At 43.3% G+C, this 26582-nt stretch overlaps 2 protein-coding genes across 6 annotated transcripts in view; one reads left to right on the top strand and one right to left on the bottom strand.

Moving 5' to 3' along the window:
* CTNNA2 (catenin alpha 2) overlaps positions 1-26582 on the bottom strand; it is a 516699-nt gene that overhangs the window by 209732 nt on the left and 280385 nt on the right. The gene's annotated exons all lie outside the window — the stretch shown is intronic.
* LRRTM1 (leucine rich repeat transmembrane neuronal 1) lies at positions 806-2745 on the top strand (the record flags this gene model as incomplete). Its single annotated transcript, XM_083398488.1, has 1 exon — positions 806-2745. The coding sequence occupies one exon, from the start codon at positions 806-808 to the stop codon at positions 2372-2374; it is 1569 nt and encodes a 522-aa protein (XP_083254614.1). The 3' UTR covers positions 2375-2745.

The raw sequence follows: 26582 nt of genomic DNA, 5'->3' as shown, positions 1-26582 counted from the left end.
TTTTCCCCCCTTTCGTTTTTTTCTCCTTGCCCTCCCCCTCCTCTCTCTCCCTCCCCACGTCACAGTATTAACCGCAGAGGAAGGGAGGGAAGAAAAAAAAAAGAACAGAGGGGGAGAGAAGGGAGAGGGGGGAAAAGGCAAGGAAGGAAGGAAGGAAGATCAAGCCTTATGCCCATACTTCTGAAACTTGAAGGTCCTGGGAGTCAGCTTAAAAATCAGGGAGGAGAGTGGCGAGGAGGGGAGAGCAGCTAGCTGGACTTGCCTCTCGCCCTTTGAGACGGAGCAAAGTGAGACATTGTGAGCCTGCCAGCCTCACAGAACGCTGAAAGAGACAGAATTTGTAGCAACAGAGAGCTCTTTTGGAGCCTTGCATATAATTAAGTCCAAACACAAAGGAAGCCGCTGAATGGAGGTTGTCACTCTCTGGAAAAGGGTGGGTAAGGCACTTTTTAATTTCATTCTTTCGTGAAGAGAGAGATCTTTTTTTCTTTTTTCTTTCTAAAAGAATTGTTCTTTTCTATGCCGCGGCAGCTAAAATGGACAAGACCCCTTGTACCTTTTGAATGCCTCTCTGAACTTTAATGCTGTACAGATTTTTGCATGCTGTTTTGTTTTGTTCTTTTTTAAAAACAGGGCAAAAGCCCCGAAAGTGAGATCTTTGGCCCCCATGGTTCTCTTGTTTTTGCCTCGCCCCCACCCCCTCGCCCCCTGTTTTACATACAATATGATGCAGAATTCGTAAAGGGAACTGTCGGACAAAAGATTCAATGGACATTCTTGAGCGCATTTGGGGATATTCTCGCTAATGGATTTCCTTCTTATTGGTGTCTGTTTAAACTGGCTGCTGAGGAAGCCCCCAGGGTTGATCCTGTGCACACTGGGTCTCTTTTTCAAAATGCTTCCAGCCGTGAATAGTGGGTGTCCGCAGCTCTGCCGGTGCGAGGGGAGGCTCTTCTACTGCGAGTCCCTGAATCTCACAGAGATGCCGCACAACCTGTCGGGCGTGATGGGCTTGTCGTTGCGGTACAACAGCCTTTCCGAGCTTCCTGACGGACAGTTCACAGGGTTAATGCAACTCACGTGGCTCTATCTGGATCACAATCACATTTGCTCAGTGGAGGAAAATGCCTTTGAAAAGCTGCGGCGAGTTAAGGAGCTCACCCTGAGTTCCAACAAAATCACACAACTGCCCAACACCACCTTTCGGCCCATGCCCAACTTGCGCAGTGTGGATTTATCCTACAACAACCTGCAGGCTCTGGAGCCGAACCTCTTTCACGGCTTGCGGAAGCTGACGACGTTGCACATGCGGTCCAACGCCATCAAGTTTGTGCCTGTCCGAATATTCCAAGACTGCCGCAGCCTGAAGTTTCTGGACATAGGATACAATCAGTTGAAAAGCCTGGCTCGAAACTCTTTTGCAGGCTTGTTCAAACTCACCGAGTTGCACCTGGAGCACAATGACTTGGTGAAAGTGAACTTGGCCCATTTCCCCAGGCTCATCTCCTTGCACTCCCTCTGCTTACGCAGGAATAAAGTCACTATCGTGGTGAATTCCTTGGACTGGACATGGAAACTAGAGAAACTGGACCTCTCGGGCAACGAGATTGAATACATGGAGCCTCACGTTTTTGAAAGTGTACCTCAACTCCAGTCCCTGCAGCTGGATTCCAACCGGCTCACCTACATCCACCCGAGGATCCTAAACTCCTGGAAGTCCCTCGTGAGCATCAGCCTTTCTGCAAATGTCTGGGATTGTGGACGTAACATTTGCGCCTTGGCCTCTTGGCTGAGCAACTTCAAAGGCCGCTATGACAGCAACCTCCTCTGTGCCACCCCTGAATACACACAGGGTGAGGATGTCTTAGATGCAGTATATGCTTTTCACTTATGCGAAGATGCAACGGACCCAACGATGGACATTAACCTCCTGTCTGCTGTAGCAAACAACAGTGACCAAACGTTCAGCTACAGCCCTGCCACAATGAACTACGATGTGCAGGATATCGAAGGGGATAGAACGACAAATGCCATCACGGTAACTATGCCCAACGAGAACACCGAGAATGCTGTTCAGATCCACAAGGTGGTTACAGGGACCATGGCCCTCATCTTCTCGTTCCTCATAGTAGTTTTGGTGTTGTACGTTTCATGGAAGTGTTTCCCTGCCAGCCTTAGGCAACTGAGACAGTGTTTTGTGACACAGCGCAGGAAGCAAAAACAAAAACAAACCATGCATCAAATGGCTGCTATGTCAGCCCAGGAGTATTACGTTGATTACAAACCCAACCATATTGAAGGTGCTCTGGTGATCATTAATGAGTATGGATCCTGTACTTGCCACCAGCAGCCAGCAAGGGAATGTGAGGTGTGATTTAATTCTTTTCCAGTGGGGGATTTAACACGGTGTGTGCAACCAAATAGCAGTGGGCAAATTAAAGGACAGTTGGAGGGTTGACGTTTGCTTACCAATGCCCTTCTTTGCTGAAATTGTTTAAAAAAATAAAAAGAGGAGCTGTCCCAAAAAAAGAGAGACTTGATATTTTAGCTTTATTGTGGCTTAAAACCTTCAAGACATTCAACTTTCAAAAAGAAATAAGATATTTCACATTAACAGCTCTCTTTACAGATCTGTCAATATTCAGAAAAAAAAATCAGAGTGTAAAAAAGTACCAATTATTGATTTTTTTTGTAAAACTACAACAAAAATATGTTTAAAATAAAAGCAAAATAGCATTTACAGTTTTTACAGACTGGTGTACGTTACCTGGATTGTGTATATGGAAATATATTGGGGGGGGGGAGGCTGAAAGAGATTGAAAGAGAGAAAGAGAGAGAGGAGGGAGGGAGGGAGCATGAATTTTATCTCTCTTGCCCATGTAGCTGTTTAAAGTAAGCCAAAAAGAAACACACATTTGAATTAATTTGATGGGTTCGTGGTGCGAAAATTATTGGGTACTTGTGGCTGGTTGTACCATGATGTGGTTTGTGAATCTGAATACAGGGCACTGAAAATTATTTTCTCCTCCTTATTATGCTACCTGTAAAACCTATATATAGTCTCCAAGGGGCTGGTCTGAATGGAAAAGTGGATGTTCCAGTAGCTGCTGTGTCACTCTGTCAACACTGCAGAGGGCTTAAAAACACACCTTCCTTGTAATTTGCTTTAAGAGCCTCACACAAAAAAATGCAGCCTCTCTGTCCTTCTCTGTCTTTCTTTCTCATTGGGGATCAAAATGGACCCCATCACAATATTCCAATTGGTGGGATAGGGTTGGGCAAAACAGCAACAGAAAGCCTGCTCCAACTTGCCATTTTGACCTCTTCCTCTGAGGACTCAAAGACTTATATCAGGTCTCCCACTATCTCCCTCAAAATTCACTGTTTTATGTGGTAGCCCCCCCAAAGTAAGGGGAACTATTCCATCCATGCTCCACAGAGCAAGGTGAGAGAAAAAGAGGGGGGGGGGATTCATTTGTAGTGGCAAAAGCTCTGTGCATGTGGCTCAGGAGTAAAATCCTCAGAATAACGCACCAAAGGTATCTTTGCATACAGAATGGTTAGAAAATGCCTCTGGTTGCAACAGCGAGACCATAGAAGAAGAAAAAGTGGGGGCAGGGGGAGGTAGCCCATCCCTAGGTGGCCTCATTAGTCAATTTGTGTGTGTGTGTGTGTGAGAGAGAGAGAGAGAGAAATCACACATTTTGCATCTCTGGCTCATTGCTTGAGTGGATGTCATTAAGTACAATCAGCAAAACTTGCCATCAAAGCCACTTGGTGGCTTTCTTTCAGTGCTCCTCTAAAAAAATGGCTGCATTATGTTAGCCCCCTTCCTTATGTTTTTTAAAAACCTGTCACCCCCTAAGCTATGGCCAAATCTACCAAGTGCACTTTTAGAACAGTATGCAGGCCTACACACCATACCTGTGGAATTTCCCCCTCCGTAAAATGCAAAATCAGGCAAGTGCATATTTCTCTCATCATAATCAGATAGTTTATCGTTGAAATGAAGAAAGGATGAGTGGGTTCCCCCCACCCCCACAAACAACACATGCTTTGCCTATTTTTCATGAGTAGCAGAGACAGAAGCAAATGCCACAGTGGTATCTTACATTTAATTATCTCAAAATGTCACTGCTTTGAAGCAAATAGATGTAGGAAGGAGATAGCTAACACCTGCTTGAAAATGCAATAAATAAATAAAAGTGTGGGGTGGAGGAGGGGGCTAGAGGTCCATAAAATGCATACAAGGTGTGAGTTCAGCTAGACTCCCCCTCCCAACCCCCTAAACCCCTCCCAACATAGCAGTTCCTTCTCCTGGCAGGGAAATAGACAATGTTTACTCTATCTGGCCAACTCCTGAACCACCGATAAAGCACAACCTAAATTGAATTACAGAGCCCAAAGCGATAAATAGGGCTGCTTTAAGTTAGGAGAGGGCACATTCTTCCCTGCAAAGCCTAATGCCACACTGAATGTACATGTCCCAAACCCTGTTAGACTTCAGTTAAAGGTTCTGGCATTTGCAGAATGGCTAGAGGCAGCCTCCTACTGGAGCAAAGGTGGCATAGTTAAGAACAACACATATTTTGTGCAATGCTGAGTTAAGAGGAAATCATGCAGATTCCTCTCAATCATGATATCCTTTTCGGGCACTTTGCTTGGTGAATATCTGGAGAATGTAGCTTTCAAAAGTCCCATAAATCTGTACAATGCTATCAGCAGTGCCTTTTTGTGTAAATATATATTTAGATGCTTTATTCAAAGAGGTATGACGAGAAATACTCGAATGGAACTGCTATATATAAGTGATAGCAATACAATCCTTGCCAATGATGGGCAGCTCTCCTTGACTCCTGTTGCTAAATGGATAGATTGTTGGGGGTGGCAAGACATATGCATGAATTTTCATGGATCTGTATGGTTGTTTAGAATTGCATGACTTTGCTTTAAGGTTACAGGGTGTGCAAGATGGCACTTAGAGACTCTGAAAGAACTTGATCAGGAATTGGCTGTGTTTCCAGTTGTGCAGAGGATGGGCAGACAGAAAAGCTGGCAGACAGGCAGGGGAGAAGAACTAGTAGCAGCACCAATGGGCAGAAATGAGCAAAGATGTCTGGCCCCTTCCTATGGTTGCAATTTTAAACCAGGTACTGCAAGATTTTATTTGATTTCAGAGTCATGCTTTGGAAGTCCATTCCCTTTGCTGCTACTTTACCAGCATGAGCCAATACCATAATGTATTAGCAATCTAGTTCTGAAAGGCAAAGTGCATGCTGTTGTCAAAATTTTGCATAAAAAAAACCATTGCAGTGTCAATTGCTTTTAGATGTTTCACCAAAAGTGGTGGGAAATGGGTAAAGTGAAAGAAGGAGAATAAGCAGAACAGGACACATGGGAAATCCCAACACATGGGGCAAATGAAGAAGTAACCCAGTAACAAACCCCCGCCCAAAAAACAACAACCAATCCACACCCTGGTACTCCATGGGCTACTTTCAAGACAATGAAAAGTTATCACAAGAAATGAATTAATAATTGCAGGCCCAAAGGGCAAACATTGATTTCCTGCAATCCAAATCAGATTGCAGTCATTCCCACCTTTCCAGGCAGCTGTCAGAGATCTGATTAAACACCACTGCATTTAAAGTGCATGTGTAACAGCAGCAACAGGAGAGAGAGCTCTGACCGGAGCTCTTTCTAATTCCCACACTGAACTAACTGACCACAGTATCAAAAGCATCTGTTTGCTTTCACCAATTAAACTGGCGATGAGACAGGCAGACAAGCAGGCACCCCCCAAAATTTAAACCCTGCCTCACAGGAGGTTTTCTGGTACAAGCATCAATCCTGTTGGCATGTGTCTTTTCTACACACATACACACCTACACAAGCGCATACAGTCATGATTTTGGGCACCCCGACAGTGCAGAGTTTTGAATGCGCATTCGGAATGATTTATCTTCCTCCAGGTCTCCCTCTTCTGTAGTATGAAAGGGGAAGAATTTGCAAAATCAGTGCCAAGGTGCCACTTTCCGTATATGTTTTGCATCTAGAAAATGTGGAGGACCTGTGAGCCACTGACTTGAGTGCTTGCAGGGGTCTCGGTGGGAAGCCTGCTGTGCATTGTATGTGCAGCAATCTCTACCATCCCCATTGAGGGGATGAAGGAGGGGAGCTCAACTGCCAGCTGAAAGGCAGAAACCTATAAATATATTCCCCAGATTGCGAGATCCTGCTCAGGGAAGGAGGGCAAGCAATCCCACCAGCTCGGAGAGGGAAACAGAGGTTGCTTCGGAGAGGGACACATGGAACGTGCTCCTTCACTGCCTGCCTGACCCTGAGAGGAAAGGGATGCTGAACAAAGCCCCACTTATACCAAATGCCTAGATTGTCAGAACTGGGAGCAACATGACTTAGAGGGTGCATAGCTGGGACAGAAATGTATTCAATGGGAAAAAAGGAAGGAAGAAATAAGTGAAGCTGAGTGAGTATGAGTACGTGTGTGTGTGTGTGTGTGTGTGTGTGTGTGTGTGTTTCTCTCTCTCTCTCTCTCTCTCTCTCCCTCTCCCTCTCCCTCTCCCTCTCTCTCTCACCCCCCCCCCAAAGTATAGAGGTACATAGTAAACAACACTGAGGTGCTGAATCTGAAGAGTATGGGTTGACACCTTCTTGACAGGGTGTGTGGTGTTTTTTTGGGGGGGAGAGGATATGTCTTAGGCAAGTGGCAGAGGAGAAAAGGTTTGCAGAAAGTGTAAGTAAAGATGAAAGGGCAACACAATACAAAAATTGCACATGTCTTTTGCAAGAAAGATTAGAAGGCATTAGGATGTAATGAGGCTGGGGATGCTTTGAAAGGGTATTTTGTTATCTTTTTCAGAGTATGTTTGTTCTTGGCAGTATGGAAGTGTAGTAGAAAAGGAGTAGGGAGAGTTACAGGTACACAGCTAGTGTAACAGTACAAAAATCAATCAATCAAACTGTCTCAGCTTCTTCCGCAGAACTCCAGCAGTTGTGGCCACTGGAGTTTCTCCTTTGGAATATCACCACCACCAGACCACCACGCTAAGCAGCAATTATCAGGGCGTCACCAAGGGGAAACTCTGACATTAAAAAAAATAAATGGCTACATTGCCTGCCCACCCCCACATTTCCTGCAAGGAGGGGAAGAGACAAAACTCTCTTCCTCCTCAAGATGTCTGCAGACTTACTTCCCAGAGTACATTCTCTCCCCCTGCTCTTGCCAGCAAAACCAGCCATGGTGCACTTAGTTTGAACCAGCTGCAGGGTCCCGCTCCACAATGAGTTTCTAGAGAGCTTGGTACAGATAACAAAGAAGTGTTCCTAACAGTTCTAAAATATGACAGCTCTAAACTAGGGACGCTTAAAGAAAAGAACCAAGGAGCAAATGGAAACCATAAAAATATCAGCATATTAAGGAAATTATTGTGACAGGCATGGCTTGTTGTTGTTGTTGTTGTTGTTGTTACCAGCCATAATAGGAAATCTTTTTCTATCTCTATCCTCTATCCCTTCTCTCTGTAGAGTACCAGGCTTGTTATTTATTATTTAGTCGTTGTTGAAAACCAGCTATTTCTATGGATGGCTGAGGGAATCACTCAAAATATATTGAGACTCAGGCTGCAGAATAACAGATCTCCCATTGTATCATCAGGCCCTGGACTCAGGCACACTCTAAGTACCAGTGGCATGTGGTCAGTGGACTAGGGGGATTAGGTAGTCCTAAAGCCCTTCCACCACCTCCCCAAACCCTGCCAGACCCCAGCATCCTGTCAGAGGTCTGGCATCTCCTTCCCAATGTCCAGGAAGCTTCTGGTTGGCTTAGGGACAGAGGCATGTAATGTGCATATCGCCCCCTCCTCCCAAAAAATTGCCCTCACAAGCTGGCGTCTCTGGCTTTAACTGTTCCCCTATGAAAAAATTCACTGCATGCCACTGCTTAGGACAGGGGTCAGCAAACATTTTCAGCAGGGGGCGGGTCCACTGTGCCTCAGACCTTGTGGGGGGCCAGACTATTTTTTTTTGGGGGGGGGGGAGAATGGATTCCTATGCCCCACAAATAACCCAGAGATGCATTTTAAATAAAAGGACACATTATACTCATGTAAAAACACACTGATTCCCGGACCGTCCACGGGCCGGATTTAGAAGGCGATTGGGCTGAATCTGGCCCCTGGACCTTAGTTTTCCTACCCATGGCTTAGGACCAGCTTTCTTAAGCCATTGCAATGGCAACCACATACCCATTGGGTTTCTTTTTCATTTCCCTCTCATGTATGATTGGTCAACAAGCCACAAGATTTCTTATTACACATTCTCGTCCTGACCATATGCATATACCAGTCTGGTGAGAAGATGCCCAAGGCTCCGGCCTGAAAGAGCTATATATACACGCTCGTTTTTCTTGAGCCTGCATTAATTCATTGCTTCATTTTGTCAGTTCTCTTTTGCTGGTGGTTTGGAGAAAGCCAGCAATCTAAAGGTTAATATTTCAGTTAATTCCCCCGTGTGTAGCTGGTGTGTAGCTGGAGCATCTCCTTATTCCAGACAAGTATTTGGAGTGACTGGTTTGGTTGTTGTTGTTTTTTAAAAAAATACTAATACTAATAAAATAAAATAGAAAATAAATCAAAATCTGCCCAAAGGTACATTTGCTGCAGCATAGGTACCTGGTGGTGGGAAGGAGAGGAGACAATGCCTCGTGGTCAGAAAAATAGCCTGGAAAAGAGGAAAATTAAACTATATAATATTCTGGCAAGGCAAAAGGGGGGGAATGCAATTTGGTGGGTGGGTGAGAGAAACCCACATGAACGCAGAAGAACACTGTGATTTTATTTTATTTTTAAATGGGACTGTGTCTGGCTTTATAATGAATGCATTTGTTGTGAAACCTGGTGAGCATCTCCAAGCTGCATGCAATTTCTTCCTCTCTCTTTTATTAAGAACATCATGCCATTTTTGGTATTCAAGAACACACACGCTCCCTTTCCTCGCAGTTAAGCCACTTCCCCCACCTCCCCGCTCTTGTTCTCTAGTATTGATCATCCATAACACTCTAATTTTCAAGGGGAGGGAAAAGGAAAGAGGAGATGTGATTTTCTTTTCTCTCCCTTTAATTTCTTTTTGATAAATAATGAAAGGCGAAGTATCAAAAAGAGAAACGAGAGGTAGGGTATGAATTAGCTGAATGTGATCCGATGCAGGAGGACAAAAGAAAGAAAGAAAGAAAGAAAGAAAGAAAGAAAGAAAGAAAGAAAGAACTCCAGCCCGCCCTAGTGCCCTTAAGAACCACTGATCCTAATGAGAAGAGCTATGTCCTTAAATTCCCTCTCTACAAAACCAAAAAGGAATATAAGAGCTTGAGATGGGGTAGATTACACCCCTTACGATGTGTGCATGGTCATTAGCTAAGGTGGGTAGGAAAATGCACCCCCCCCCCCGAAATGTGCTATTAATAGTACTATAATAGCATAATTAACGTCTTAAGAGAGCCAGAGTATTCCAGTGCTTGGAACTTGGACTGAAGCAAGATTGGCCACTGAATTCACAGTTCTATTTTGGGAGCTTTCAAGAAGGTGCCTCTCTCTCTCCCCCCCCCCCCTTTCAATGCTGCTTCAGGGAGCTTGCAAACAGGGGCCCAAGCATTTGGCATTGTGTAGAGGAAAAGGAAGGCATCACTGTCTTGCCCAGGGAACTGATCGGTGCTGCTTCCCTCTCGCCACGCTGCCCTCTGGAGGTGGCAATGGAACTGCACTGGAAGTGGGGAAACTCGCACCTGGTTCCACGCTTACCCTTCCTGTTCTGCGGCAATGGCAGTGCTTGCCCTCACAGCGCAGCACATACACGGCTGGCTGGACGGTGGTGTGACATCATCTCATTACGTGAGCCCTGACTATACAGTGCGGGCCAAGACAAAAGGGAATCAGGTGAGGCACAGAGAAGTGGCACACTTTGTCTATTAATTAATTAATTAATTAATTAATTAATTAAAATCTTCAAAAAGGTGTGTGAAAAAGTGTCTCCCCCCCCCCAATGATATTTTGTACTCCTCCAGACCTTCCCTTCTTTTCCTAAAAAAATCAGCACTGCCACAGTTAAGCCAGTAAGTTGTGACACAGGGAGTTTTTAATTCAAATAACATCTCCATCATAAACACGTTTGGTGGCCTTCATGCAGTACAAGCTATTCTCTCTCTGCCTCGACACCTCTCCTATGTCTGCAGAATGGGGATAGTAATGCTGGCATACAGTCAACTGCAGGACTGCTGCCACACCTCTTGGCTAATTAAGGCTGGATCTAGACCCATCAGAGAAGCGTTTCAGTTTAAAGAGTTGTAAATTTAAAATAGGTAGAGGAAAACCGGACTCCACGTCGCCATCTGGTGGCACAACGTTATATCGCACATGCAACACATATAAATCCCTTTTTCTTTACCAGTCTAGCTGAGTCCTAAGAGTTTTAGTCAATCAACTAATCAATTATTTTTTCATAGATTTCATGTTTTGCATAAGGCACTGCCTCAGAGTCTGCATTCTTCCAGCATATATGTCGCATACAGGGTTGTGCAAAGTCCCACCCCTCCAGCCATGCAAACTTCTCCCCAATGAAAGTGGGGAACATTACAGAGATCTGAAGCAAAATACAATGTCAGGTGCAACAGGTTGGTAACCGGCTGAGTGTGTTATCTAACCTTCCCCCTTCCCCTCTTAATGAAGATGGCACAGTATTAAATTATGCTTGACTGATGTCATTACTGGGTAAGCACACAGTCCCCCTTGTTTACATATTTTGCCCTTCTGTGCTCATTTTCAAGACGTGCTGTTCTGTTCTTTCTCATCCCCCTCCTGCAAACAGGCAAGCTGTGTAACTGCAGAGTTTAATGACAGAAGACCTCAAATTGTTTTCTCAATAAAGTCCCTGACAAGAAATATACATGTGTGTATTAAGCTGGTAGAGAAAGGACTTATCCAATTAAGCTCTTCAGCCTCATTGGAACAATTCTGCTCTCCTTCTGCTCTAATGGTTACTAAGGGAGGCAGTGGAGGGGGGAAGGAGTCTAAGAAGCTGCTTAGTAGATATAGAGCTTTGATTGGGCACATTAAAAAAAAAAAGGCAATGGGGAAAATTGGTGTTAAGCTTTATCCATTTATATAGTTTTCCCATCCTCTCCGCAATCTTCAAATTAGTGTTTCTAACAGTCTACCCAATTTTTTACACAGATCAACCAATAGTTGTGTAGCGACTGGGAGACCAAGGTTTAATACTTTTAAAAGATGCATCGCCCATGAAACTCGAGTAGAATTGATGTCTAATCATTTCTCCTACATAAAACAGTCATGTGACACTGGTCAGAAGGAATATGGTTCCTCCCAAATACAGTGATGGGAGGAGTTGTAGCTACAATTATCTAAAAGTTATAGTTAGAACATTTTAATTATCTAAATGTTGCAGTTGGAAAACATTTAAAAAACCATAGCCTGTGGTCTGTGTCTCAACTCGCTTCCCCAAAGACAGTAGCTGCTCTTATGTCCAAGTAAGAGCAAGATCTTTATTAAAGCAGAATAACAGATCAGTCTCAGCAGCAGTTATTACAGTGCCAGAACTCCCACAAATGATTGGGAGGGCGAAGGGAGGCTAGTCTAGTGGTGAAGCCAAGGTTCATGAGTTGGGGATCCGAGAACAAGACATTCAAGATGGCACAAGAGCAGAGAAGTCGCTCCAGCAATAGGCCCACATCCATCAAGCTTTGAAGTAAAGGTAGGTGCAGATTTTCCAAATGAGAATCTCTATTTCTGCATGAGTGGCTGGCCTGAAAAAAAGGGGCACTTTGTCTGCATGGACACTTCTTCCTTCCTTCTCTGAAGGCGGCACGTGATTCTGGGAGAGAGTGTCAGACCTGCTTCCCTACTGTTCAGGACCTGCTCGGCCATCCCATCAGAGCCCTTCCTAGATTCCGGCAACTCTCTGTTACTATCAGGAAGGGAGGGAGACAGAAGTCATGCTTCCACACTAGAACTTTATGGGAACAGATAGAAGAAGGGCCTTCTCTGTATTCCAGCCTTCTGATCCTCCTCGTCTTCCTCCAGAATCCGCCACCCAAGAGCCGAGCCTGAAGACACCGAGGGAGTTATGACCAGGCTGCACCCAAAATTCATGGTTCCCAACTTCTTCCCTCACCTCTATGGACTTTTTCCTAGGCTGAGGATCAGGTCCATATTGAGAAAGCTGGAAATGAATGAGGGGACACCTTTGCAAGCTGCCTGCCTGTGTCATCTAAGGAGGAGAAGATGGAAGGAGAACAAAAGTCTGGTAGCAATTGAAGGCTGAATGAAATATGAATGGAGAGAAGAGGAGGGCAGAGACAGAGAAGAGAAAAGAGAGAGAAGGAAGGGGCAACTACTGATATAGGAGAAAGTAGTCTAGAGCAGCATAAAAATGCACCCCCTTGGCCTCAGGAAAGGTTGCTCACTCCTCTATGACATCAATCTTTGGTCTGATCAATAAGGGCATTCTCTTTAGATCACAAAATTTGTTTCATGGCCAAGCAGGAATTTAAATGCATTTCTCCACCAGCTACCTGAGGTTAAGAGATAATTATTTACAGAAGGCTGCCTGCTGAGACCTCACCGGAACATAGATTAGAACACAGAGCCTCAAGAAATGCTAGACGAAATGTTCTATGTGTGTGTGTGCATAAAAAAATCATTTCAGCCACTGTCATTTCTATGATTCACATCAACAGCTCGTGTTTGTGCAGAACCAGAGCTAAATTGTCCTCTCTGGAGGAAACCTGATTGTGTCTGGGCTTCAGCACTTTAACTGACAGTCTGGCTTGCTAAGAAAGCAGCATTTTAAAAAGAATTTAATAACAATGTTTTTACACTTGAAGATTATTATTTTTTAAAGACTAAACTCAGCTTACTATGAAAGTTTATCCTGATGGAAAATGTGCTTCCCCAGTCCAGACCATTTCCCAAAGCAATTTTCCAACAGCAAACATACATTTGTGGCCGCTGCCAAGGGGGTTTCAGTCCCCTGTGCTAAAGAGGTCACTGAATACTAAATGTTTGCTCCACTTTCATGTAAATGTTATAGCAGCTTTGGATGCCATTTCCCTTGGCTTTTCTGCCTCAGTTGTCTCTGTGCAGTCTTAAGCTACAAGGCGGAAGCCTTTTTAACTCCAGCCTTTAAATCAACAGTTACAACCAAAAGGGAGATTTCACCAGTTCAAATTCTACAATGTTATGTTGCCAACAGTGCTCTCATTAACAAGTGGTGATAACCCAATTAACTACATGAGACTTTGGCAGGCACCTGAAACGTATGGAAGCCACAGGCGGAAACTAGCTGTTATTCCAAATGTGTGCCCGCTTCTCAAAAGACCAGCTACAAGTCTAAATCTCTGGTAGAGCATCTCCACGTCAAGATTATGAAGTTCTGTTTCTGCTAGGGATGTAGGAAGGCTCACCTAGTGTCTTCCTTGCATATCTTTAGGTGCCAGGCAAATAAATAAATAATAAATCACTATAACCAGCCGTTTGGCTGACTGAACATTCTATGCTCAATAAAGACCAGGCATAAGCTGTGTAAGATTTGTGCAAACAAATTAAGATTGAAAGTTCAATAAGCAGGTTGTCTGGAGGAACCTGAATAATATCTGATTCCTATTTAAAAATACCATAAGGGCTGCTTTGATGGATCAGACCGATGACTCACCTATTCAGGTGTTCCATTTCAAATGACCACCTGCTAAATGTCTTTGGGGAACCTGCCTGCAGAGCATGATGGTGATAGCTACCGTGGGTTATTGAACCCCAACACCTGGTATTCAGATGTATACTGCTTCTATATGGACCTTCCACTTAGCTAAACATTTGCATTATCACGTTGATTAGCTTCACTATTTTACCATCCAAGGTTCCAATATTGAATCTTCGGGGAGTTATTATAAACACCAACATTTATCCAGTGTCTTCCTGTGACAGACGCAAGTATATAAAGGATTTAACTCACGCCGTGACATACAAAGCATACAAACACAATCACTAAAGTAAACATTTAAAAGAGTAAATTCTGGCTGACTGGCAGGTCTCAGCCAGAATGCCAATTAGGAATTGGATTGCAAAAATAAACAGGGCATGTCATCTAGAGCCCAATCAACAGTGGTGTATGAGCAAGATCCTCCAAGTATGTTCACCATCAATTTTAGTTTAGGTAAAACTCAGCGATGGTCTGGAGATGTGTGTGTATGCACATAAACACAAGAGCAATGCTCCTAATCCTCTGAAAATTATTTCTGCTTCCTTTGCAATCCCTGCTGATGTTTTGCTTGGACATTCCTCTCAATATACACCTCACATACTATGCAAGGCACACACACACACGCAATGAACTCCCATTGCAGGTTATATGAACACTTTCCCTTTTAATGCTTTGTATATGTTAAGCCCAATCTGTCATTAATTTGTTTAAGCAAAGAATGAGGAGTGTCTGCATGTGTGTGTAAACACACACATACACAGAGAGAATTTTCTTCATCTTTGTTTCTGCACAGCACATGGTCCTTTGCCTGAAGTAAAATTGGCCATAAATAGGCAATAAATATAAACCAAAATGATACTGGGAATGGTAGTTTTGTGAACACTTCCTCACAGAAGTATGATTCCTTGGTGGATGAATGTGAATGTATGTGGAGATGGTAATAAGGTGTACTTTTAAGTTTCTAACATAGACATATCTAGAGATTTATGTATAGACAGAACTGTATGATTTAAAAGGACCCAATGGAAAATCCTAACCAACCCCTTGCCCTGAAGCAGGATATCCTGCACCTGGAACATTCTAAAACTCTTGTCCAATTATTTCTTGAGAACCTCCAGAGAAATACATTCTCTCGTACTCCACAAGTAGCTGAACTCCTCTTAAAATAATAATAAAAAAGGTCTTTCTATCATGTAAACCAAATGCAGTTCAGAGGAAAATAGAAATGTAGGAAGCTGACACTATATACAAATCAGCCTCCTATACTGACCTGCAGTGGCTCTCCAGAATCTCAGGTGGGTCTTTTCCATCCCTACCTGGAGATACAAGGACCAGAGGTGCTGGAAACTTTGACATTCAAATCATGTGCTCAGTCAGTGAGCTATGGCCAATATTTTCCCTGTGGACAGGGAAAATACTCTTAAATCTTTGCAAATATGTGTAAATCTGGGCCAGTCAATGTGGTGCCCCCTCCAGATGTTACTGAACTACAACTTTCATCATCTCTGACCCAGATGTGAGTTAGAGTTCCACAACATCTGGAGGGCACCACATTGGTCACTCTTGCTGTAAAGTGTCAACATGCTGCCCTCCTGTCTCAACCTTTTCCAATAGGATCTGAATTCTAAAATGTCTGTCATGTCTCATCCTGACCATGACCACCATTTCCATGAAGCAAGTTGCATTGTTTTCCACAGCCTTTCATCTGCTCCCATAATGAGTTTGATCACATTAATAGCAAGCACACCATTCTTCTCCTCACAATGAACAGGCCAAAATCATGTTGAACTTTCTGTAATTCAGATCAGAAGCATCGCTCCATTCCCGCAGCTGTGGGGAGTGATAAGGAAGCCTGGTATAAGATGATACTCCATCTTCAATCAAGGCATTTTGGATAAATACATTACAGCAGTGACCCTAACCATCCTGTGGGTCTGCTATAGGGGTAGGGAAACTGTAGACCTCCAGATGTTGTCAGTCTCCAACAACTCCCATCAGCCAGCATGCCAATAGTCAAAGATGATGGGGAATGCACTGCAGTAACATCTGGAAAGCCACAGGTTTCGTTTTACGAGTTTCCCTGTTACAACAGCCCGGCTAAATCCCCTCCCAGATAATTAACTGTGACGATTAAGTTCTGAATGTGGGTGGGTAGTTTTCTTTTATATAGAATCATAACGCCTAGTGTTGTCAGGGACACAGTCATCCAGGAGAGCAGTGCGGGGAGATATATTAAGTGTCAACAAGTTATCAGATGAAATACAGAAATTCTGAACGACATGGATGAAACTGCAGTACATTTATTCTTCTTCTAAAAATAAGCTACTCTCCCATGGAGCAATACTACCGTCTAATAAACTTTATCACCACAACAGAAGAAAGGGGGGAAACCCATAAAACTAGACCATAATCGATATAGTTTATTTTATTTTTATTTTGGATGTTTATGCCATGTGTTTGTGAAGGTAAAAGGAATCATGCTATTCCAGTAACACAAGAATAGGGGGGTAAATAACTACCTAAGCCTTCATAGTATGAACCTCCTGATGATTTTATACTATCCCTAGCATCTCAATTAAGTATCCTAAGACTATAAGTTGGATCAGCAACCTTTTCGCCTCCAGAGCTTCATGCAGTTGTGTGTGGTTGCTCACGGGCCACATGCCCATGTTGAGTGTGTGCAATGATGGTGATGGGCATGGCCATTGGCATATGGGCACACATTAATACATGCACACACTTGAACATGTTTAGGTTGCATTGGGATTGCAGTGGGGGAGGTTAAGGCTTCCACTCCCCAGCAATCCTGATGTTCAAAACACAATGCTCTTAGAAGAAGAGTTTGGATTTGATATCCCGCCTTTCACTCCCCTTAAGGAGTCTCAAAGCGGCTAACATTCTCCTTTCCCTTCCTCCCCCACAACAAACACTCTGTGAGGTGAGTGGGGCTGGCCCAAGGTCACCCAGCAGCTGCATGTGGAGGAGTGGAGACGCGAACCCGGTTCCCCAGATTACGAGACTACCGCTCTTAACCACTACACCACACTGGCAGCACATGTTAGCAGCACATATCTTAGCTGAATCAGAACCACTGGGAAGCAGGGGGACTTGGTGCACCCACCCTCAGCAATCCTGATGCTGCCTCAATTGCTCTCCCTGTGCTCCTTAGCAGCATCAGGATAGCAGTCCTTTCATCACAACCCATCAGTGTTCCCTTTGTTTTAATTCAGTTTTATTTGCAGTGCCCATGACAGCATTGTTCTGCTTTGGACACTATGGATGAACACGAAGAACATATAAAGGACCTATATATTTGGGCTACCCATGAAGGAATCCCTCAAAATGAGCTTTCGAAACAGTAGAAAGAGTCACAGTAATGATGAGTGGTGATGACAGAGAGTTAAAATGTCTGTGAGAAGGCAGCCTATAAGGTTAAGTGTGGAAGGCCGAAAAGTCAACTTTGTGTTTTAATGACAGAACAGCTGACTTTTAAAGTGGGACCTTCTTCCTGACCTCCAACACGTCAGAAGAGAGAGGCCAAAGATACGTCTCTGAAAAGTGATAAAGATAGGTCCAAACTGGTGGCAAAATAAGAGTGCTAAGGAATCTATCAGTGCATTTAGCACATAATGGGTGGAATTCAACATTACCTTATTACAAAAGTTCCCTCTGTGCAAGCATTGCAGCTTGCCAGATGGAACAATCACCCCTTTCCTCCCTCCATGTGCTGTTCTGGGCATTCTCTCAAGCCCCACAGAGCTAATTTTATGGGGGCAGGGCACACAGGGAGGGAAAAGGGAAGATCCACTGCACAAGCAGAAGTCCTTGCATAGGATTTCTGCTGACGGGGCAAATTAGGTGAATCCTGTCCAATAAGTTGAATTATTTACTGGTTTTAATTCAATCACTGAACTAATTATAAATTAAGTAAAGGTGTAAGAATGACAATCTACAATTTTCAGTCTTTTCAGTCCTGGGACCCAGATATAGGGCCAAAATAAACTATTTTAAAAGACTTTTAAAAGATATTTAGATATAAAAATGGTTTAATGGTTTTCTGCCATTAAACCCTTGAAGTGTCTTAGAATAAAACCGTTAACGTGTTTGTTTGTTTGTTTTAAAAAATACTACACGTTAAAATATTCAGTTAAAGTGCCTTCATTGAAAAACCTTCATTGAAATAACGCCCACAAAATAGTAAAAGTCAAACAGAAATCTTTAAAAGCTATTGGAAGGTTGTTTAAAGACTGGTGCAATAGGTGGCTCAGTTCAATGCAACAGAGGGAGTTCCAGAAAGTAGCAAAGAACAATAACAACCTTATTTTTGTGGACAGTAGCTCTACTACCACTGACAATGATCAGTAATATCCAGAGCTACTGAGAGATCCACAATGAGCAAACGGATAAACCTCCACGATGTGTTCCCTTCTGCAATTTTTCTGTCAGAGTGAACAAGTCAGTTCCCTCCTGAAGACTACCCTGAAGCCAGCCTAAAACAAGTCCAGAAAACAGATTTCATCTATAAGCTCCCGGAGGGTATTCCCGTCCCCACTTGTTTACATTGGCCAGGAATGGCAGGTGCAAAACTGGTCTTCCATTTCCACAATAAAGAGAGGAGAGAGATGTTTTCTTCAGTAAAGGCCTTATAATCACTTCTTTGAGAACAGACAATATCCCTCCTCCCTGCAATGACATTTCAATGATGAGTAGGGTTGAATTCAACAGCTTTCCTCAAGAGCCAAGATGAAAGATGATCAAGCTGGTATGGTTAGCAACAAACTCATATGACAATGCCAGTTGACATGATTCTGCACACTTCTGCTGCAGACTGTGTCCTTAATATTGAGTCCAAGCATGAATGGATTCAAGCACTTTTATTCCTTTTTTATGACATGAGCGGGTTTCCCCACTGCATTTCTTTATTCTTTAAGGGTTCCCTCTGCCCTGCATCTCACTTCTTCTAAAGCCCATTTTAACTAGGACAATTCTAAAACGGGAAGCATAAACTTCTGTGACATGTGCACGGATCAAACAATAATAAGAAAGAACAATCTTGATCTGATTCAACTGATCATCTTTAGATGGAGTTTCACTTAGGTGCACACATGGTTCTGACCACTAGTAAAACAGTGAAAAAGCATCTCAATATCACCATAGGAGTTATTACACCAAGAAATATAATTATGGTGTTGTCACTGCTTCAACCAACCTTAGATAGGGATGCAACACAGTTATGGCTCCCTAACCACCACTCGAAGACTTTTGATGACCACTAGTCAATGGACAACAATAGTGAAGATACAAAGCAATACAAGACATACAGGGATTGATGGCCATGCTGTAAATAATATAGCCCTTCCAATTGCATCCATGAAAGGCATTTATTTGGGTCACCCTATTAAGAAAAGAGGGATATGGCAGCAGAATGAGACAGTTGGGGTTTGTTCATTTGATTATATGGTGTGTTATTTTATGGATATAGGAAAAACGTCCCTCTGAAGAAAGACCGGCACTAAACTATGCTGTTGCAAAATGTGTAACTACTCTCCCTCTAGTGGCAGATCTCAGAAGAAAAGAAAAATGCAGAGAAAAGGAAGAAGAAAAATAAAACATTACAGCTATAAATAACACCACACCCACACAACATTAAGGTAGGGCCAAGAAGGAATCTATAGAAAGCAGGAAAATCAACAAGTTACATGAAGGTTCTTACCTGCAGTATTACTATCAGAACTGCCTCATAGTAAATTTTGGAAAATCAGAAAGGACATTATTTAATCCACCAATAAGTGGCATAAAGTTCACATATAATAACCCCTCTGATCCTGAGTGAGATGGGATAAGGGGAATAAAACTGCAATTCTATTAATATAGATTACAGGAACTTGAAAAGTTAACAGCACCTTGAATTTATCTTCGAAAATCACTAGAAATGCTTTTAAAATTGATATAATGCATGCCAAGCAGTCAGCCCCAGGACCACAGCCAAGGTGCCACATTCTGGACTAACACCCCCAAAAAATCAAGTAGATACAATTATGTAAAGCATAGGGCCGGACCAAAACATTTAGGCACCTGAGGTGAAACACAAAATGGTGCCTTCCCCTCACCAGGGATGAAGGGGTGAGTGAAGATCTACATCGAAAATGTCATGTGTCGGTACACCAGGTCACAGCCCAAGCCTGAGAGAACCAATTGGCATCACAAACAGCACACAAATAAATCCAAGACAGCTGAATTTTCACCACCTCATAATGTGGCCAGCAGACCACTCCAGCATAGAAGGAAGTGCCAAAGTCCTAAAGCCCATTTGCAGTGCCTGTCCCAGGCTAGAAATGTATTTATATTGTACTTATCCTCCACTCCAGACATACACTACTGTAATATGCTCTGTTTCCCAATAGCCCTTGGATTGAGCAATAGCAGTTACTGCAAGTATTTTGGCCAGTACTGCAACAAGCTGTGCACATCTTACTTTCCTCTCTGCATTGCAAAAAAAAAAAAACCAACCCCCCCAAAAAACCAAAAAACCCCATAATCCTTCCTTTGCAATAAAAATGAATTTCTGTTCCTTTCCAGACAAATGAAAATGTATGAGCTATAACGACTCAGTCAATGGATACAGATATTGAAGGCAGCAGGATGGACCATAACATTAAAAGTAATGGAGGGGGGAAAGGGTGAAGAAGGAAAAAAAAACCTGATTTGGTGTTTCTTGGTATCAAGTGGTCTAGACTGCAGCCCCAGATACCTGGAAGCAAGATCCACTGAACCAGAGGTCAGCAAACTTTTTCAGCAAGGGGCTGGTCCACTGCCCCTCGGACCTTGTGGGGCCTGGACTATATGTTGCCATGATTATGACCTGCATTTTTGGCAAAAACCTTTATTGGGACCAACCCCAACATTGCCCAAATATGATTTTTTGGGGGGGGATGTTCCCTCATACACCCACACCGCTTCCTTTGCATTTTACACGTTGACAGTTATTATTTCTCTCATAAGGCGGAGTGGGGGGCTGGTAAGTGTGCCATAATGTCAGCCCTGGAGAGCATGCGTGGGTGAAGGGAAAAGCTGTTGGTGATGCTAAGTCAGGCCAGCACCGCTCAAGCAAAAACATTCTTTTCCCCGAGTGAGGGAAGACGAGGCAACGGCTATTTCCATGGCTCGCACCATGTAGCTAACGAGCGGCCTCCCCAGCAGAGCACAGAACTGCTTCCTCTGGCAGGGAGCACCACCGCCACAGACACCGGCGGGCATCGCTCCCGAGGCGCCTCCGAGCCCCTGCTGCCGCAACTGCCCTTCCTGAGGTCAGTCGCCAGCAGCTCCATGGTGGAAATCCGAACTGTGGCTCCTTTTCCCTCTTCCCCACCCCCCACCCTGGAAAAAAAGATCGCTGCACGTATGTGCTATGGACAGAGGAGGGGCTTGTCTCAAGCAGCTGCCCCCCTCACTTTTGACCCCCAAGCACGGCTGAGTCACAAATACCACCACGCGCACGCACTATGCCAGCTGTCTGGATTCCTGGACCATCTGCAGGCTGGATCTAGAAGGCAGTTGGGCCTGATTTGGCCCGCGGACCTTAGTTTGCTGACCCATGCTGAACTCATGAGACTTATTTCTGAGTAAGCTTAGAATTCCACTGTTAGTGCAACTCAGGCAAATACCAAATTGGTTAATTTGTCATCACCTCCTACAGATGTCCTGATGTCATCTCAGAATCACATATATTTTAGATGTCATTGGTTTTTTAAAATGTGGCTTATTATTCAAATTGAGAGGGAAGAACTCAATGATGCAAAACAAAAAGCAGTTTTACTGAAGTTTTGAGAAAAGTGTAATAACTTGACCACTTCTGAATTGTTATTCCGCACACACACATACACACGCACACACACTTGCACACATATCTTATTGTGTGATGCAGCCCTTTCCTCTCCCCCCCCCCCCATTCCATTATGACCAGTGGATTTATTTCAAAGGAGTAAAATAAGTAGGTGGAAAAAAATTACTGGAGTAAAATAAGAGGCAGGTAAGTTAATCATTCATTAGTAAAGGTAAAGGTAAAGGGACCCCTGACCATTAGGTCCAGTCATGACCGACTCTGGGGTTGCGGTGCTCATCTCACTTTATTGGCCGAGGGAACCGGCGTACAGCTTCTGGGTCTGGTGGCCAGCGTGACTATGCCACTTCTGGCGAACCAGAGCAGCGCACAGAGATGCTGTTTACCTTCCCACCGGAGCGGTACCTATTTATCTACTTGCACTTGGACGTGCTTTTGAACTGCTAGGTTGGCAGGAGCAGGGGCCGAGCAACGGGAGCTCACCCCGTCACGGGGATTCGAACCGCCGACCTTCTGATCGGCAAGCCCTAGGCTCTGTGGTTTAACCCACAGCGCCACCCGCGTCCCGCATTCATTAGTAAATGAATTTACTAACCATTTTTATTGCTGATAGTACATTTCCCACACTATCAGAAGGACTCCTTGCCCCACCCTGCTAACTTTATCCCAAGGCTCTTTCCTGTAATCTACCCCATTTTTTAAAAAAATAAAAAAAATAAAAAACCCACTATTTAATCACAATTTTAATGGCTGATCATTTTTCCCTTCACTAGAATAAAATCATAAAAAAGCTCTTTAATTAAATGGAATGATAATTGAATGACTTTAGTCATGCAAAGAATGAAAATGAAAGATGTTCCCCCCCTCTAAAACCTACAACGTTTAACATCTTGGCATTGCCAGATGGGGGAAAAAGCTCTTACAAAACAGCCTACACTAGACAGATATTTCTTGCACATGAATAAATAGCTATTAGAAAGCTCAGCAGCTTCTTGATCCTAAGATCTTTCACGATGTTAATAGAAACAAAATCTAAAATGTGCACCTTTTCCCACTTGCAGAAATACACTGTAGCGCACGCAAGAGCTCCTGAGACACTCCCATTCCATGCCTGGAACAACTGATCTATGCACACAGACTCATCTGGCTCATGCCATGTGCTTGGAGAAAACGGTGGTACCATTTACCTATTATTATTACTTTTCATATTTAACCCAATGTGATATCCCATTGCAGGTGGAAAACAGCCTGTCCCACAGAGCTAGCAACGGTCATATGCACTGCACCACTTCCACCTATGAACAATACTGTGCATTCAAAAGCAAACACAAAACTGACAGGATATCTGTCCCTGACCTCAACCACGCATAGATATTTGTTTCAACTTTCAGATGTGTATAGCTGCTACGCACGTCTGAATAAAGAGGCACATTGCTACCTGCCTCTGACCCATATGTCCACCAAAAACTACTTCTATTAAAACAGGGGTGGGAAACCAGTGGCCTCCAGATGTTGTAGGACTCCAGCTCCCGTCAAACCTCATCATTTGCCTTTCTAGTTGGGGCAGACGGGAGCTGGAACCAGCAACAACTCATGGGCCAAAGGTCCCTCAGCCCTGTAGTGATGGAACTAAAAATAGATGGTGTTGATGATGATGATTTTGTATTACAAAGTGTATTTGTGGATTTGATATGAAGTTTCAATTTGGTTCCCACTATCCTGCAGTCTTTGAACATAAGAACAGCCTCAGGTCAATGGCCCATCCAGTACAGCTTGTTGGTTTCACAGTGGCCCACCAAATCCTATAGGAAGTCTGCACACAGGACATGAGTGCTTCCAGTCAATGCCAGGTTGATTCTTCATTTCCAAAATACCTGCATTCTAAGAAAACCTGCTGAGCAGTAGCTATCTTGAACTGCTAGTGAACTCTCCTCCATTCCTAAATCCCTTATATCAGTTATTAGAAGGACACGACAATGATTAAAAATACAAACAACCAAATAGGATCGAAGCAGCCATGCAAGAGATTCTAGGCCAGATATATTAAGATGTGTATAGTTTGAGGAATCAGTATCTGTAAGAGGAAACCAAATGTATCATCTGGGATCAGAAGGGAGGAGGGGAGGGTATTTGATTTTATTATTTGAAGAGCTCTAATTTTGCTATTGAGAATTTGAATTAGAGACCCTTGGCATGAGACAAAGCTGGCGTTGTGAGGACAAGAACAAGTTCTGTTAAAAGAAGATGGCTTTGCACTGATTTTGTCATATTTCACCACAAGGTTTTAAGTTTATTCTTGCTGCTGTTATTATTCATGACATTTATATCCCTCCCTCCAAGAAGCCCAAGATTGCATACAAGGCTACGCGGGAAGTTGAACTATACTTTAAAAATGTTGGACAGTATCCAACTAATACATTATGTCAGTGCAAGGATTTCCATTTGTGCAGCGGGACTTTCCCTCCCTCCTCACCTGCACCCCCCCCTAAATCAACTTGGGGGGGACTGGGGAGACTCACAGAAGAGCTTTAGGAGTGTTCGGAGGGGAAATGGGAATCCTTATATTGACAGAACACATTGGTTGGGTACTCCCATTTGCTTCTATGTTTGCCTTCTATGCTGTGATCCAGGTGGCCAACATGGTGCCCAAGAAGCTGTTGGACTCCCACTCACAATGACCCCATCCCAAACCGACCAATGGTCAGGGATGGTGCAAGTTGGGAGCCCAATAACAAAATGAGAGGCACCACACTAGCTACTCCTGCTGTGGTCTAAGTTGGATATTGGAACAGGGTTCATAGCCATTATTTTTATTATTTTGTTTCTTATCATTAGGTCATGAGGAGCTTAGTACACTTTCAAAGATAACTTAAAAACATACACACATTGGCTCATCTAGATTGGGGCAGCAGTTCAGTCTAGTGTTGTGGAGTGCTGGGCCAACGGCCAAAAAAGTCTCTCTCACATCAACCATGACCATGGAAGATGACATTGGGGTCAGCTATATAATTGCTTCTCTTCGGGTCCATGCTGCTGAGTTGCAACCTGGATCAAGAGGAAGTGGACTGCCTGCAGATGTTTGTGGACATGAATGAGTGACTTTCTAAATTAGTAAGACCAATCAACAACTCATTAGTTGTGTAATTTGATTAGCCTGAGTAGTCATGTTAAAGGAATCATTCAAACCATGACCAAAAACTAATATACAAAATGTTTGAATTACACCTGGTCACAATTTAACTGTCTATGACTATAACATTTGGAAAACGTGAATAATTGGTTTGCTTAAAAATGGGGGGAAATATTGTTACATCTTGATGCTATCTCAACACTATTCACCTTTCATATGTGCAATATTCCAAGAGCTCTTAAAAACAAATTAGCAACTCAGTAGACATCTAAATTCACAGTAAAGAGTTACTAAGTATTTGTATATGTTTGATATTTCAGAGTGCATCCAGGAATACCTTTGGGGTCCTATTAAAATTAAAGAAAGCTCATCTATCATCTGCATTTTCATTGCAACAAGCACAGGAAACCTAATCATGTATTCAATAACTGCATAAGCTATTTGGATTTTCCATCCCATGTTTCACATACAAGGTTAAAAAAAGAAAAGGAAAAATGAATCAAATAGTTGCAGTGGCTCAAAAGAATTTCCTTCCAGTCTACCTCCAGATTAATTTTCCTTAGCCTCCTGGCAAGACATGTGTCTTTGGCACTGCCACCTTACAACAAATGTCAGGACATTTACAGCATGATTAAAGATGGCATCATGCAGACAGTCTGTCTTGGTCTAATAGCTGGCACCTGCCCGATACAGAGCACACTATCTTTTGTGTTAAGCCACTTCTACACTATAGGGCTGACTCTGCCAAAGGAAAATGTAGCTGTTGAAAATGAAACCAAGCAAACTGAACATACACATCCATTGTGTACAACAGGAACTGCTAGGGCTACAGTGGAAACCTATGGAGCCATGTGGAACTTCTCCATATTGTTAAAGGCTTCCCTGAGCTGTGATATACATCTAGGCTTCAGAACGATTGCACCCACCCACCGCCCACCCATATCAGCAATTGCCTCCTTTTGACTTGGAAGCAACAAAAAGTGTTATAAGCCAAGCTTAGGGTTGTTGTTTTTTCCCCTGGTCATCAACACTGCTTGCTGACACTCTCTTGGCAAATGCCCCACCAAAGTCCAGCCCTGGCAGCTCATCAGACCTGGCTTCTGGTATAAAAGATGGTGTGGGGTGCATAAAAATTGCCCTAGGATAAATATCAGAAAAATGGAAAGCACATCCAAGCCCTTAAGCTAAAGCACTGTGAAGAAAATACCTTTGCATTATGCATAGGCATCACATCAGTTTTGGTTGACAATTTAACAGTCTATGAATACAAGCTTCATAACCCACTATGGTGAAAATGCAACAGATAGATGGACATTGTTTTCCAACTTGGCAAATGTTAGAGGGCCCATTAGTTGCCAGCACTGGGAGAATCTGTGCCAGAGACTTCAATGTACACATTAAAATAATACTGGAGTATATTAGAGTATCAGGCATTTGAGACAAATGCACCATTTCCAGCTCTCCATTGCAAGGTGCAAACTGAGACATGGACCTTTATACTATAGGATTAAACTTGTGAAACCTAATTGCACCCATTTCACACAACCATTTAGTGTATTGAAGGGAGGCAGGCTGTGACAGTGTCCAAGTGAAGCAGCAATTGGCTAGTGCTTCATTATTTCTTGTGGCCTCTTACAACTGTATTCCAAACTTAAAAATGGAAAGTGTAATGCTGGTGGTCAACAAAAGAGGTTTAAAGACTCTCTCAGGGCATTTTTTTTTTAAAAAAAAGTAGTATAAACACCGACAATTGGGAAACACTGGCCTGTGAGCACTCCAGTTGGAGAACAACCTTTACCAAAGGTGTCATGGGCTTTGAAGACGTTTGAA

Source organism: Podarcis tiliguerta, assembly GCF_965153285.1.
Source record: "Podarcis tiliguerta genome assembly, chromosome: 9".
NCBI classification, from domain to species: Eukaryota; Metazoa; Chordata; class Lepidosauria; order Squamata; family Lacertidae; genus Podarcis; species Podarcis tiliguerta.
Note: the sequence above shows the minus strand (reverse complement) of the source record. Positions and strands in the feature narration are given on the sequence as shown.